At 44.9% G+C, this 15,813-nt stretch overlaps 1 protein-coding gene across 4 annotated transcripts in view; it reads right to left on the bottom strand.

The window, feature by feature from the left end:
- Nucleotides 1-15,813, bottom strand: part of MTOR (mechanistic target of rapamycin kinase) — a 117,851-nt gene that overhangs the window by 86,965 nt on the left and 15,073 nt on the right. For all 4 annotated transcript variants that reach the window (XM_049712406.1, XM_049712413.1, XM_004272387.3 and 1 more), the window contains exons 11-19: nt 15,355-15,599; nt 13,684-13,899; nt 12,775-12,980; nt 9,492-9,614; nt 8,763-8,852; nt 8,549-8,641; nt 7,710-7,844; nt 7,346-7,475; nt 5,635-5,885 (exon numbers count right to left, since the gene is read on the bottom strand). In XM_049712406.1, coding sequence (XP_049568363.1) covers nt 5,635-5,885; nt 7,346-7,475; nt 7,710-7,844; nt 8,549-8,641; nt 8,763-8,852; nt 9,492-9,614; nt 12,775-12,980; nt 13,684-13,899; nt 15,355-15,599 — 1,489 coding nt within the window. The remainder of the gene's footprint in view (nt 1-5,634; nt 5,886-7,345; nt 7,476-7,709; nt 7,845-8,548; nt 8,642-8,762; nt 8,853-9,491; nt 9,615-12,774; nt 12,981-13,683; nt 13,900-15,354; nt 15,600-15,813) is intronic.

Genomic DNA, 15,813 nt, shown 5'->3' with positions numbered 1-15,813 from the left:
AAAAGCAGGGCAGCGGGGACGGCTGGTCAGGGGAAACCTTGAGACGAAAGGACAAAAGCCTCCTGATCCCTGCTGTCACTTCATATGAGGCGTCCATGGGGCAGCCTCTCTGGTGGCTGACTCGTAAGGGTCAGCGGATACACCCAGGCAGGCGCCCGAGCAGCCACCTCATTTCTTCTCCCTTAGATTCTTTCACAAGCTGTTTTCTCTTTTCCCTCCTGAACGTTTGTATTTTAAAAGAACATGTAGCTTTGTTCCTGAAAATATGGTGGGTTAGATCCCCTCCTAAATCCCCTTGCTATGAAAAGCCTGAAAGGAATGCATAAAAGATAAATGTTGTTATTAGATTATCAGAACTGAAACCTTTCACATAAAGCCAGACCTTCAAAAAGCTACATATCAAGAAAAATGGTGAAACCTCCTACCCCCAAGTCTGTCCACTGGCAAAGGAGACAAAGTAATCTGTGAGTCTTGATGTGAGGTCTAGGTAGGAAAAAGAAGCCTTCCTAAGAGTTTGTAATTTCAGGCCACTCTCATTTGAGTTTAGGGGGTTATTTTAACTACCTGTGTGGCCTGAGAAACTCTAAGCCAAGAAACTAACTAAAAGTTCTCCTAGAAAACCTGGTAGAAGCAAATGCAGGCCCTCTCTGGAGAGATGTAACTTCAGAGCAGATATTCCAGTATTAACTGCTCCAGGGGAAGTCCAGCTGAATATGATGCATGATCCAAAATTGTAAAACACATAAGGACAGACTTACAGACTTGCCGCGAGTATGACTCGGCAGAAACAATAAACAACAGAATTAGACTCATCAAAAACCTTATGTATATTGGAATTACTGGATAGAGAATATAAAGTAAACCTGTTTAAAATGCTTAAAGGAATAAGAGGGCTTCCCTGGTGGCGCAGTGGTTGAGAGTCCGCCTGCCGATGCAGGGGACACGGGTTCGTGCCCCGGTCCGGGAAGATCCCACATGCTGCGGAGCGGCTGGGCCTGCGAGCCATGGCCACTGAGCCTGCGCGTCCGGAGACTGTGCTCCGCAACGGGAGAGGCCACAACAGTGAGAGGCCCGCATACCGCAAAAAAAAAAAAAAAAAAAATGTAGTAGGAACTAAAAACTCAATGACTGGTCAAAAAGACATAGCTAAAGAATCAGTGAATAGAAAATGGATGTGAAGACATATCCAGAATACATCTCTGAGAGACAAAGATGAACAACAAGGATAATAAACTAAGAGACATTAAGGACAGAGTGAGAAGCTCTAAATGTTGAATCTAATTCTGGAAGGAAAAAATAGAAGGGTGGAGTCCTCATATTCAGAAAGCCCACAAATCCCCATCAGGATAAGAAAGAGAAATGCATACCTAGATTTACAACAGTGCAACTTCAGGACAACAAAAACATGAGAAGGTCTGAAACAGCCATAGAGGAAAGGGAGATTACATGAAAAGGAATCATAATTTCTCAACAGCGACAAAAGAAGTCAGAAAACAGTGGGATAATATCTACAGCTGAAGGAGAACCCAGAATTGTATTCTCAGCTAAATAAAGATTTTATAAGAGGGTGAAATAAAGATTTTTTTCAGATAAACAAAAACAGAGCATTTACTTTGATGGATGCTCAGAAGAATTTGCCTTAGCGAGAAGGAAAATGGTCCTAGGAGGAAGCTCTGAGATGGGAGACAGTAATGAAGTGGCAAAAGGGATAAACATAAACACTGTCTGCATAAAATAACAGTAATGTTTAATTTGGAGTTAAAAAAAAGTGATACTAGATAATAACATAAGAAGGTAGGGAGATATAATACTTTGATCAGTCATTCTAAGTTTTGTATATTGTTCAGGGAAAGGATGGAGACAATGACTAATTTTAGACTTTGTTAAATAAGGTATGCAAGTCAAATTTTATGGGTGAAAAAGATAAAATTGGATGCATTCCTCATACTGTACACTGGGACATATTCCAAAGAGCTCAAAGATCTAAATGTAAAAGGTGAAGCCATTTAAGTACAAGAAGAAATAGAGGTGAAAATGATGTATACACAAAGCTTTTCATTGCAGGATTATTTTAAATATCAAAGACTGGAAAAACACAGTCATCAATAGGGACTGGTCAAATAGCTGTGGCATGTTCACACAATGAAGTACCAATTGCCTCTAAAGGAATGAAGACATTCTCACTATACTGCTATGGCATGAACTCCAGGATATGCTGCTGTGAAAGTGGAAAAAAGTAAGATCCAGAAAGTTTATACTATGTTCACTGTTGTAAACCAAGTTGGTTGCACAATCACTCAAAAAATTATTTCAGGTGACTTTGAACACAGTATTTTGGTGTATATCCCCAACAAGACACATCCTAAAAACAATAACAAATTACAAAAGACCTTGAACTGCATTCAGTAATCATATTGTTAATACTAATACTGGTCATATACTATTTATATGTATACAAAAATACATATATTTTGGGGCTTCCCTGGTGGCGCAGTGGTTGAGAGTCCGCCTGCCGATGCAGGGGACACGGGTTCGTGCCCAGGTCTGGGAAGATCCCACATGCCGTGGAGCGGCTGGGCCCGTGAGCCATGGCCACTGAGCCTGCGCGTCCAGAGCCTGTGCTCCGCAATGGGAGAGGCCACAACAGTGAAGGTGGGGGACATATATTTCCTTATATTTTCAAAAATAAACACTGAAAAGATAAATTTAAAAACTGATAAAACTGGTTAGCTTAGGGGGAAGTGTGGTAGGCAGGATTTCGGTAACCGAAAACTCCATGTCCTAATCCCTAGAACCTGTGAATAAATTACTTTACATGACAAAAGGGGACTTCTGAAGATGTGATGAGGGAGCAGGACGCTGAGATGGGGAGATTATCCGGGTGGGCCCAATCTAAGGAGTCCTTAAAAGCAGAGAACCTTTTCTGGTTATGTTCAGAGAGAAAGATTTGAGGGAAAAAGAGTCAAAGAGATACAATGTTGCTGACTTTGAAGATGGAGGAAGGAGGCCAAAGAATGCAGGCAGCCTCTAGAAGCTACAAAAAGCAAGGAAAGGGGTTCCCCCTAGAGCCTCCAGAAAGGAACACAGTCTTAATGGCTCCCTGACTGTAGTTCAGTATGATCTATGCCAGACTTATGACTTAAAGAGCTGTAAGATAATCAATTTGTGTTGTTTCAAGTTACTAAATTGGTGGTGATTTGTTATAGCAGCAATAGTAAATGATAGAGGAAGGAAGAAACAAGGTATAAGAATAGGGATGGAAGCTCGTCTTTGCTGAATATATCTTATAGTTTTGACTCTTAAATTATGCTAACGTCTTACATAACTAGAATGAAAGTTAAATTACAAAAACTCACAAGAAATTTCTAAAAATTGAAAATAAATAGGAACAAATGAGTTTAACTATAAACCAAGTTGGTTGCACAATCACTCAAAAAATTATTTCAAGTGACTTTGAACACAGTATTTTGGTGTATATCCCCAACAAGACACATCTTAAAAACAATAACAAATTGCAAAAGTCCTTGAACTGCATTCAGTAATCATATTGTTAATACTAATACTGGTCATATACTATTTATATGTATACAAAAATACATATATTTTGGGGCTTCCCTGGTGGCGCAGTGGTTGAGAGTCCGCCTGCCGATGCAGGGGACACGGGTTCGTGCCCAGGTCCGGGAAGATCCCACATGCCGCGGAGCGGCTGGGCCCGTGAGCCATGGCCACTGAGCCTGCGCGTCCAGAGCCTGTGCTCCACAATGGGAGAGGCCACAACAGTGAGAGGCCCGCGTACCGCAAAAAAAAACCCAAAACAGATAACTAATGAGAACCTACTGTATAGCACAGGGAACTCTACTCAGTGCTCTCTGGTGACCTAAATGGGAAGGAAATCCAAAATAGAGGGGATATACGTATACATATAGCTGATTCACTTTGCTGTACAGTAGAAAATAATACAATATTGTAAAGCAACTATATTCCAATAAAGATTAAAAAAAAAACCTACAGCAAACATTATACTTAGTGATGAAATCTTAACACTAGTCCCATTAAAATCAGGAACAAGATTAAAGGTTTCCACTATTACAGAGTCTAATCAACACTGCAGTGAAGGTCCTAGGAAAGCACTAAGGAAAAGTAACAACTGCTTTACCGACCAAAACAAAAAAGCCAAAACTGTTTTTTATGTTCGGCAGACTATATGATTAGCTAGAGTGAAAACCTGGGAAAATTTACAGGTAAATTATTAGAATTAGTAAGAATTCAATGAGGTTGATTATATAAAAATAAAATGCACTTGTATATTCCAGGCAGAAAATTAAAAAATATACTTTCTAAAAAAATACTATTTCCTCTGAATGTACATCAAATTGAATATGTAATCACAGAAGAAAAAATATTTAATTCCAGGATCTTTAAAACGCAGTACTCTGACCATACACCTTGTGGAATACTTTCTAAGAACAGTAGGAACCGCAAAGCCACCTTGAACTGTATTCAGTAGGATCGCTGTTGGTAGTGGTACAGGTATGGTAATCACAGAACCACTGTGCGTACTCTATGGTTCAGAGAAAAAAAAAAAAAAAGCGAGCAAGAGAGAGAAAGAGGGAGGGAAAGGGGGAAATTCTTCTTTACAGAAAAATGCCAGCTATTAAAAGTAGAAGGAGGGGCTTCCCTGGTGGCACAAGGGTTGAGAATCCACCTGCCAATGCAGGGGACACGGGTTCGATCCCTGGTCGGGGAAGATCACACATGCCGCAGGGCAACTAAGCCTGTGAGCCACAACTACTGAGCCTGCGCTCTAGAGCCCGTGAGCCACAACTACTGAAGCCTGTGTGCCACAACTACTGAAGCCCACGCGCCTAGAGCCTGTGCTCCGCAACAAGAGAAGCCACTGCAATGAGAAGCACGCACACTGCAACAAAGAGTAGCCCCCGCTCGTCGCAACTAGAAAAAGCCAACACGCAGCAACGAAGATCCAACACAGCCAAAAATAAATTAAAAAAAAAAAAAAGTCATTACTTTGCAACCAACGTGATAATTGATTCCAACAAGGATCATCAATGGTGGCTAAAATCATTGGGTAAAAGGTAGCTGGGGAATAGGACAGTCACACAGTCTCAACGTATCACCCCACACATTACTTAATGGCTAAGGAAAAAAGGTAACTTTACAATGGAGAGATCTGATACATACCAACCTCACCATGTGCTCAAACTCAGGACCAACAATAATTGGACAAACTGACATTATGAAGCATTGTTACTGCACCTCTGTAGTATTCCCACTAAGCGTTTGACTTAAATCTAATCATGCCGAAACCACCAGAAATCCACTGTGGGATATTCCATCAGATTATTGGACTGAACAGTAGATTACGGAGAATAACAATGCTGTCCCCCCGCTTCCCCTCCAGCCACTCATCTTTTAGCCATTTTGAGGTATAAAACAGGAAGTTGAGCTGAACTGATTATACCTGTACACTTAGGTGTTAGAAGTTCTGGGGGAGGAAAGGCATTAGGCATAACGGCAAGCAGAGTACATTATTAGGAAGCTGAGGCACAGATGGACTTCCCACGCAGGCATGGCACGGGGCAGGGAGGAGCAAGGGTTGGGGGTTTACCCACTTACTTCCCGGATGGCCCCGTCACAAACCCGAATGACATTCAGGAATGTGGGCATGACCTGGGGCAGGAACTGCACACACTTGAGCCCCAGGGACTTGAAGATGAAGGTGATGGCCTGGACGACCATGGTGTGATGGTGAGAGAGGGACTGGTCTCGGAAGATGCGCATCAGGGCCACCATGGACACGGCTGGGTAGAACTCGTCCAGAGGCAAGTTCCCCATGTTGACCAGCATCTCACTGGTGCTGTAGTCAGCTAGGACCAAACAAAGGTGAGGATCATGAGCTATACATGACTCTGACTTTGGACAAAGCGTGGTTACTGACAAACAAAAAAACCTCCTGTGGGTCACCAGCATTCACATCTCTCTCCCTGCTGTACTCTAACACCACTGGGAATACCGGGTATACTAGGAGCCAGTGAATAGGCTCTCACCATGAAGGGCAGTTTTTGGCTTGTCTATTATCTAAACTACAAAAGCCTAACACAGTACATGACGGGTTTTCTTTAAATTGCTACGTTTAATTTAGCTTCTTACCATTCCAGTTCACAACTTCAGTAGCTGAAACCATCAATAAAAAGTTACTCCACCAAATGAATATAAAGGGGATTAAATTAGGCAAACATCTGTTCAGCAGCTGCTTGGTCCCCCTAGGGAATTCAGAGAAGTTAACAACAAATGCTACCTGACCTGAACAACAAGGATCTCAAGGACTGGGGGTGGAGGAGGGTATGGAAGGTGGGGGAGGGGCGGAGGAGGGTATGGAGGGTGGGGGAGAGGGAGGGGAGGGTATGGAGGGTGGGGGAGAGGGAGGGGAGGGTATGGGGGTAGGTAGCGGTTTAACAGCACAATAAGGACGCTAAGAACCAGAACATCCAAGAGACTGGATGACTGGCACTGCTGAGGACGGAGGAAACGCTGGAGGATGTGGCTCAGGCTCTGCTCGAAGGCTGTGGGTCTGACAGGATTAACATTGCAGGCACACTTCTCTCATATACAGAAGAACAAACTGGAAGCAGTATGATCCCATCCACAGAGTTCAGAAACAAATTATTTTATTTGGGGAAAATAACATTTTGCTGAACTAGATGGGAGAACCACTGCTGAACTTTCACACTTTGACAAATACGCCTGCCCTGATGGACACTGAGTTAAGCCTAGGAAACTCACCTGCATCCCCACGCCCTGCCCAATCTCTTAGGCTACTATCTAAAGACAAAGGAACTCTACAGCTAGACCACTTGATGGAAGAAAGAGCCCTGGATCCTGATTGCTACTAGTTTTTCCACGCCCTCTGAGCCTTAGCCTCAGATTTCCCTATCAATTAAAACAGGGAGAATACATTCTACCCTCTTCCTCCTTGGGTGCCATGGGAATAGAAAACATCAAAGATGCACTAACAAAGAATGACAGATGAACAAGGGTGATGGGGTGATAATTCACGTCTCTCTCCTCAGCACCTAAGAGTGACTACAGACATAGCCTGTTGACCTTTAACAAAGAACCTGGACAAACGGGAAGACTGGACACACTGGGAAGCAGCGCCCCTGCTGTGACTCAAGAGGAAACTACTGACGTTCCACTCAAAAGTCACAAGGTGAGTCAATATGTAATAATTTCACAGTTATCCAGCCCAAGGCTCTTTCTAAACACAGCCAGTGGGGGCTTAGTGAGGCAAGAACTTGGCAGCCACTCAAGGTTCTCCTCAACTTACAGGAATCCTGACTTGACTTGGATTCTGACAGGCTGACAGCAGAAGCATCCCGGGACTGGTCGATCATGCCAATGTTCACTTTGTGCTTGTAGGGATCCAAGGCCCCCAAGAGCCCTAACACACGGATAGCCTGCGTGGGAAAGGGGAGGGGAAAAGAAAACATTCATCACAGCACCTGACTACCGCAGCTCTCATGGATACTCATGTTCCATGATGCCCAATTCATATCCCACGACCAGCTACAGGGACAAAGCGGAGAGGGACAGGAAGTCTCATCAGTACTGTCACAGCATGTTAATGACGCAAACGTCTCTCCATTCTCCCAGCAAAGTCTTTTAAACACCAAGTCTGCGGTGTTTCCTACCTCTCGCCGTGTACCCTGGTTCTGCTCAGTCTTCAGGAAATTCAGCAGCACCTCAAGCAATGTGGGGTACTTCCTGTAGGGCTCCACCACGTAGCCAGTGCTGGCCACCAACTGTCCTAGGGTCCACAGAGCCACCTGGACAGGCAAAAGATCACATGGTTTGTAGCACCAGTAAGAGAGAAAAGAAAGCATACTCCGTACTCTTCATTAAATGGTTATAACAAAGTGTTAGAGGCTATTACAAGAAAAGAATGCCCAGTAAAGGCACTAACCATAAACTAAAATCCTGAGAGCTGGGACATAAAAACAAGGCTACAAACCAACACAACAATCGCTGGATCAAAGGTAAAGAACAGTCCCGCCTTTCTCAGGAAGTATATAGTTCTTCTATACCCTGGATGATTGACAGGAGAAATCGGACTCAAAAGGAAATTAAGGTTGTTCTTACTTTCAGTCTAGTCATCTAATGACCTCGATGACTAAAGCGAAGCCAGGGCCGGGGGAGGGTGAGCTGAAGCTCCGCTTCCCTCCACAACCAGAGGCCAAGACTCTCTGTTTCCCTTTAGGGGCCGGGGCTCTGATAGATGACCTGCATTTTTTTTTTTTTTTCAGTCTAGAGGAAATGGCACTGGTCAGCCCTGATACTGACAGTGACTCTGGGTCAGGATGAACGCTAATTCTAGCTCCAAGTCTTTCTTCTTTTTACTCAGTTAACAAATATTTCTAAGTACCTACTAGGGCTAGGCATTACTGGCTGGGCACACTAAGGTGACTGAGAGAGACGAGGTCCCTGGCCTCATGGGGCCGATCCTGCTCAAACACGAAGTAGTGGTACTCACCTGCCTTTTGGCCAACAGAGAGGAGTCCTGGAGCATGTCCATGATGATAATAAAAAGTTCATCAACCCACTTCCTCATTTCTAGGCCACTAACCTACAAAGTGAAAAAGGAAGTGGTAGACAGCATTAGAAATTACGGCATTAAGAAGTATTTTGACTTCATTAGAGGTGAAATAATTCTTCCCATCCTATGGAAAAAGCAGTTGTCCCCTTACCTGAGCCAACTCTCCTATTGTAGCCAGGACATTATTGATCACACCTGGGTTTGGATCAGGGTCTGGATCTTTCAGTTTCAAAATTAAAGCCTATGGAAAGAAGGTATGAGAAAATGAATGCTGGTTAGAGTCTACTAGAAAACTTTTTTCACATAAGTACAATTCACCCAAGAGACCATCTCAGTCATAGATAAATTACTTCTAAGGCTTTATGAATCCAGGATTCCTCTGGAATGTGGATTCTTAAGCCTTTCTCCATACTGCACACAAATCTGACGTATGAGGGAGCTGGCAAGTGCCATGACCTACAAACATTTCCCATGCCTTCCCTAAACTGCACCTGTGTGATCATGCACCCAGATTCACGTAAGTTGTGAAACACCTCACATGAGTCTAACATAGACTTGAAGGTGGACTCAGATTTTAAAGCTCACTTTTTCTTCATTTTGGGGGAGTTACTTTATGCCACTATCTTACTTCTCCTCGCCAAGCACATTGGATGAGGGGCTTGAAACACCATATCTTATCTCTTAGAAGGAGAGCCCTTTCCTGCAACTGGTGAGATTCCTGGCATTCTTGAACTGAGGGTGCTTGATGTGGCCCTTGTCTGCAAGCCTGGGACCAAAGAAATTATCTACTTTGTTCAGTGCACCAGTGAGCACCAAAACACTCTCATCATCCCAAGACATCCTAGAGAGAAAGAACCAGTCTCTGTCTGTTGCAAATTACCTTCAGAATAGGCTCCATGTAGGGGCGGATGAGTCGGGGGGCATTGGAGACCAGGTGCCCCAGCATGCGGGCACTCTGTTCCTTGACTCTTCCAATGCCGCTGTGCTCCAGCTCTGTCAAAATCTGTAGGGAAGAAAGGCTTACTACGAATACGGCAAAGGAAATTCGAGAGGGACTGTGTGTTTGAAGTGAGAATGAGGCGCGGAACTAGAGGAAGGAACCAGAACTTCACTGCGGATCAAGGAGCTGCTAGATACTCCACAAGCAAGGCCATCTCTGCAGCTCACAGAACAGTCCTGGAAACAGCAGTGACCGGAGGAAAAGCTGTTTGAAACCGGCCCTTTCTCCTTCTGTCACAGTACTCCAAGGTCCCTCAGCCCTCTGCAAACCATAACTTTTAACAGTGTAGATAGTCACAGAAGACGGAGAAAACCAACAGGGCTCGCTGTGAGCAGGGTTTTGCAAAAATAATGAATGAAGGGGGGGCTTCCCTGGTGGCGCAGTGGTTGAGAGTCAGCCTGCTGATGCAGAGGACACGGGTTCGTGCCCCAGTCCAGGAAGATCCCACATGCTGCGGAGCAGCTGGGCCCGTGAGCCATGGCCGCTGAGCCTGCGCGTCCGGAGCCTGTGCTCCGCAATGGGAGAGGCCACAACAGTGAGAGGCCCGCGAACCGCAAAAAAAAAAAAAGAATGAAGGGGGGACTTCCCTGGTGGCTCAGTGGTTAAGAATCCGCCTGCCAATGCAGGGAACACGGGTTCGAGCCCTGGTCCAGGAAGATCCCACATGCCGTGGAGCAACTAAGCCTGTGAGCAACAACTACTGAGCCTGCACTCTAGAGCCCGCGTGCCACAACTACCGAAGCCCACGTGTCTAGAGCCAGCACTCCGCAGCAAGAGAAGCCACCGCAATGAGAAGCCTGCGCACCGCAACGAAGAGTAGCCCCCGCTCGCTTCAACTAGAGAAAGCCCGTGTGCAGCAATGAAGACCCAACGCAGCCAAAAAATAAAATAAATTTATTAATTGAAAAAAAAAAGAATGAAGGAAAGGCTCTCTGCAAGAAAAATATCTGTACAGACAGCAAATCACTCAGAGTGCCTATAAATAATGACAATGGAATCAAAGACTAGTCAGAACAGCTGTGATGTGGAAAGAAATACTGATACTCAGTTGTGGTTTCGGGCACCTCTAGATAAACCCAAACAGTTAGGGATTATATCAATAGAATCCCCTTGGACCTTAATGAACAGAGATAACATGTGCGATCTAACTGACACGCTGAAAACACCAGCAAATCAGCACGTTATGCTCCTGGTGACACAGACATAAACAACTTAATATAGACAGACTTCTGGAGAGCTGAAGTTGCCAGAACGAAATCTCTGCACAGTGGGAAAAGTGAGAAACAAAGCTCGTGTTAACTCAGCTACCCAAAGGAGTCGTCTCCAATTCAATGTTATGTTTTGTCTCACATTATTGATTTAATAATCCTCACTTCCTGGACCCCCTTGGCAGTCTGTTTTCACCTGGTCACAGCATACAGCAGTGAGAGGGGATGGAGAAGGATACTAAGAACAGAAGCATAACTTCAAGAGATGGCTGTCTGCGGGGAAATGGGTACCATTGAGGAGAGCACAACTCTCTGGGACAGCGCAGGACCAGATCAAACAGCCCCCAATTTACTCCAGAGCCAAAGAGCGCCGCTGCACTCTAATAACAATACCCAATGCCCACCTAGATGAGCAAGACGCCAAGAAAAGGCCAAAGCACATTTAGGTAAGGTCCCTTACCAAGGCATGAAAATGTACAATTCAACTTGGGGAAATCTGTATCAAAGTTTAAAAACAAGAAAAATTATTAAAAATTTTTTCCCAAGCTGTACTTGTTTTATTCATTCCCTTTGCTAATAAAGTGTTTGTACATTTGCTGCATTCTGTTAAAACAGAAAAGATAAAATAAAATAAAATTCTGGAGTTTCAAGGGCTAAGTTCAGTATATAGTAAATTCATTTAACGATGCTTCACATTTTCCAGTATCAGAAAAACGGATAGCCTGATAGCTTACTATAAGCTTCTTGAGGACATAGCCCATGCCTGCCTTGTTCAATGGCATGCTTCCAGAACCCAGCCGTATTTGGAACACAGAAGGTGCTCAAAACATCTGTTGTCTGGATGAACGTACTGATATTCTCATTAGGAGATATATCTCTATCAAGCTTATTTAGCATGGTTTGAGCTGGCAGGCTCAACAATGATTTCTTTTCCTCCCCCAAACTTTAGCTATTTCAAAGACTTAAAAGGATAGGCACTCCTAACACGGGCCAGCAGTTAAGGAGTGAACCATTAGGCTAAAAACACAAGTGCCAACATAAGTATAATCTTTTAATTTGTTCACTGATGATATAACTCACAGTCACTTTAATTATGATAGACTGCGAATAAATGACATTTCTTTAGGGTAGAAGTTACATTAATAATTTTCTATGTTTAAGTTCTTTATATGTTATGAAAAGTGTTTATTTCAAAAGAAACCATGGGGAGGATCATGAAGCAGAGGGTGTGGTGGGGACAGGATGGAGTCGGGGGACAGTAGATGACCGGGTGAGCCACACTGAGACCCAGAAGAGGTGGGTGGAAATAACTTGAGGCAGGAAGGACTGGACTCTGTGCATCGTTCACAATTCAGCCAGAGGACTTACGCGGCCGGGTGAAGACAAGAACTAGAAGACAGGCTTCAGCAGAAAATGGAAATCCTACCAGCTCTAGCAGCAATGCCAACCCGCATCTACCTGAGGCTCTAGTCCAAGCAGCTTAGCTTGGCATCTCACATTATTTAGGAACGACAGCCAGGGACCACAGACCAGGGGCAAGGATGACGAGAAACAGTGCTGGAGCCATTCCCGTATTCGGCCTCTGTGCCTGGCCTCACATCAGCAGAAGCAGGAGTGGAAGAATTGCGAGGTGCTGGGCAGACTGACACCATCTGCAGCAGAGGCAGTGAAGAGGGGCAAGGAACGGACTCACTGGTGACTTCCCAGGAAAAAGGCAGAGCCACGGGAGAGGTCAGCTTGCGAGTCACGCTGACAAGAGGCTTATGAGGCGATAAGCACTAGAATCGCAATTACCAAGCCGGGAAAACACGTGGGCCCTTGGAGCCAAATGTGGCTTCTACCAGGCATCTCACTCTTTTCCCTCCCCTCCTCCTCCTCAACTCTCATTCCCCAAAGAGCACTCACGATGAACGTGCATTCCCCACTACCGCGAGGTGTGACCGTCACATCCTTACCTGGATGAGCATCTTGCGCAGGAAGGGCATGACGAAGGCTGGGTTCATGCTGCTGAGCCGGCCCACAGTGCAGATGGCCAGCTCCCGGATCTCAAACACCTGGTCATTCAGGGCCACAAACAGGGCCTGCAGGTTCTCTGCCTGGGCCAGGTGTGCGTCAAAGCGCTCATCCAGGGATGCCAAGACACAGTAGCGGATGTCGGGGTCTGCAAGAGCAATCGAGCCTTTCAGTGCCTCTTCACCCCTCTCCTCCCTCCAGTCCTTTCCCAGTTTCTGCTTCCACTGCCATCAGCCTAGGGAGAGGATTCCAGATACCCTTCTCTGACCAAACCTGTCATTTTTTTCTCTACTCACAGGAGCAAAGATAATAGAATTTTTTTTAAAAAAATTATTAATTAATTAATTTATTTTTGGCTGCGTTGGGTCTTCGTTGCTGTGCATGGGCTTTCTCCAGTTTTGGTGAGCGGGGGCTACTCTTCGTTGCAGTGCGTGGGCTTCTCGCTGCGGTGGCTTCTCTTGTTGCAAAGCATGGGCCCTAGGCTCGTGGGCCTCAGTAGTTGTGGCACATGGGCTCTGCAGCTGTGGCTCGCGGGCTCTAGAGCGCAGGCTCAGCAGCTATGGCACATGGGCCCAGCTGCTCCACGGCATGTGGGATCCTCCCGGACCAGAGATCGAACCCATGTCCCCTGTATTGGCAGGCGGATTCTTAACCCCACGCCACCAGGGAAGTCCAAGATAATAGAATTTAAGGCCGATTATCTTACAGAAATAGGCTGGTTTAGCCAAGCCTAAGGCTTTGCCAGAGAAAATGCTGGACATCAGCTTGTTGAGGCCATGAAAGGAAACTGGCTACTTCCAACTGCCCCAGGCACCTACACTTCCTTAGACTGCCTCCATCTCAAACTTTACCAGGATCTGTTATCCCAACCACGAGCAGTTTGCTGAGCACATCCGCCACCACTTGCACTGCGGTCTGGCTAACCACGTGAGCATGGCCACTGATGAGGTGGACAGAGGGCGTGAGCAGGCGAGAGCAGGTGCGGGCGGCTTCCATGCGGATCTCCTTGTGCTCGCTGTTCAGGAAGTGATCCGCACAGTGGCGGACAAACTGGGTCAGAGAGTGGCCTGGATACAAAGGCAGAGAGAAGACAGAATAAACACTGCTGCTTTGGACAGTAGGTCTGCAACTCGCTAGCTGCATTTTCCATTCCATTTCCATTCCATGGCTACTAACTTAATTTTCAACAAGATATTCAACCAGCAAGATATTGACCCCCAACTCTTCTCTTAAAAAAGTAACAAATGATCTTCCAATGAGCAGAAAGGCAGAAGGGAGGTAGAAAAGGAGCTGGGAGACATAAAAAAGGCATTTCCTCCCTGCCTCCATCTCAATCCTTTATTTCCTTCAAAAAGTGAATTATTTTGTTTTATTCGGACCCAGCCCTTTATATTCTCAGAGAGTAAAACAATTTTTGATCAAATTTACCTCATCTATTTTAGTTCCCAGATTTAAATACCAAAAAGAGAGTTTGATATAGGCTGGGTTTAAATATAGCTACTTTCTATTCCTTAGAAATAGATTGGGAGGAGATATGGGGATATATGTATATGTATAGCTGATTCACTTTGTTATACAGCAGAAACTAACACACCATTGTAAAGCAATTATACTCCAATAAAGATGTTAAAAAAAAAAAGAAAAGAAAAGAAATAGATTATCCTGGGTGTTAATCAGTGTAAATGGAGGAACTGCAACAGGGAAACTAGCGATGCTGTATAAGTATTCAGACAGCATATCTACGCTTTTTGTACTTGTTTCCCTGTAGCCTTAACCAATACCACCTACACAATCTTAAATTTCAAAAGAGCCCATTTTTCTCTCCTGAAACGTATCTCCCTAAGGCATTAATGTGGGTTTATCTGTAGCCTAGAATTCCAAACTGAACTACACAGTACAGCAGTCTTGGAAATCACACCACCATTGGAATGAAAATACCCCCAAGCCCTGCTTATACATTTTAAAGAATTCAATACCATCTCAGCCAAAGGGAGGTGACAAGGTGAGGCGGATCCATCTCTGCAGCATTAGTTCCTTGGATCAATGAATACTTTTCCTCAACACCATCTGCCCCCACCCCATTTTCCTTTGTCTTTGTATGGGACAAAGAAACAAACGGTAGGAATTAACCATATACGGAAAGACTATAAAAGGATGAGCTGCTGTAGAATCAGCTACCCTGTCTCCAGGACCCCTAGCAAGATCCAGGAATTCTAGGTACCCTCATTCTTTTCTCGAGGTTCCCAGTATCACTGACTATCTTGGCAAGAACCACTACAATTTCTTGGTTTTCCCAAAAAAATTTTTTAAATTTAATTTTACTTATTTTTTTATACAGCAGGTTCTTATTAGTCATCCATTTTATACACATCAGTGTGTACATGTCAATCCTAATCTCCCAGTTCATCCCACGCCCCCCTCCCCGCCACTTTCCCCCCTTGGTGTCATACGTTTGTTCTCTACATCTGTGTCTCTATTTCTGCCCTGCAAACCGGTTCATCTGTACCATCGCAATTTCTTACCTTCAAATTCAAAACTGCCAAGAGTTCGGAGGGCAAGGGTAATGCTGCCCACATCGCTGGCCTCAGGGAGGGTCGTGAGGCCAGGAGAAGCCAGCTGATGGGCCAGGCCCTTGGGCATGCCTGGGTGCCGGAGGGGTTTGTGCATAAGGACCAGGGACAGCATCTTCAGGAGTCCATCTTGGATGTCCTTTTTCAGCTGTGGAATCTGACGGCTCAGGTCGTAGAGCACAGCTGTGAGGGCAGGGCTGAGGGAAAGGAAACCAGTCACTTAAGGAGCTGGATATATGATATTTGGTCTGGTCTTGGGAAGAAACAGCCCTTCTTGTCCAGCAAGGGGATTGGGCTCCACCCCTGCTTAGTCTTTAAAGCAGAAAGGATACAATGAAATAGAATATATATCTTAAACTCTCTTGGCCTGATCCCATATTTCAAAACAATCTATGATTTTCTGGGTTTTGC

Source organism: Orcinus orca, chromosome 1 (genome assembly GCF_937001465.1).
Source record: "Orcinus orca chromosome 1, mOrcOrc1.1, whole genome shotgun sequence".
NCBI classification, from domain to species: Eukaryota; Metazoa; Chordata; class Mammalia; order Artiodactyla; family Delphinidae; genus Orcinus; species Orcinus orca.
This window is presented reverse-complemented; position numbering and strand designations above follow the sequence as displayed.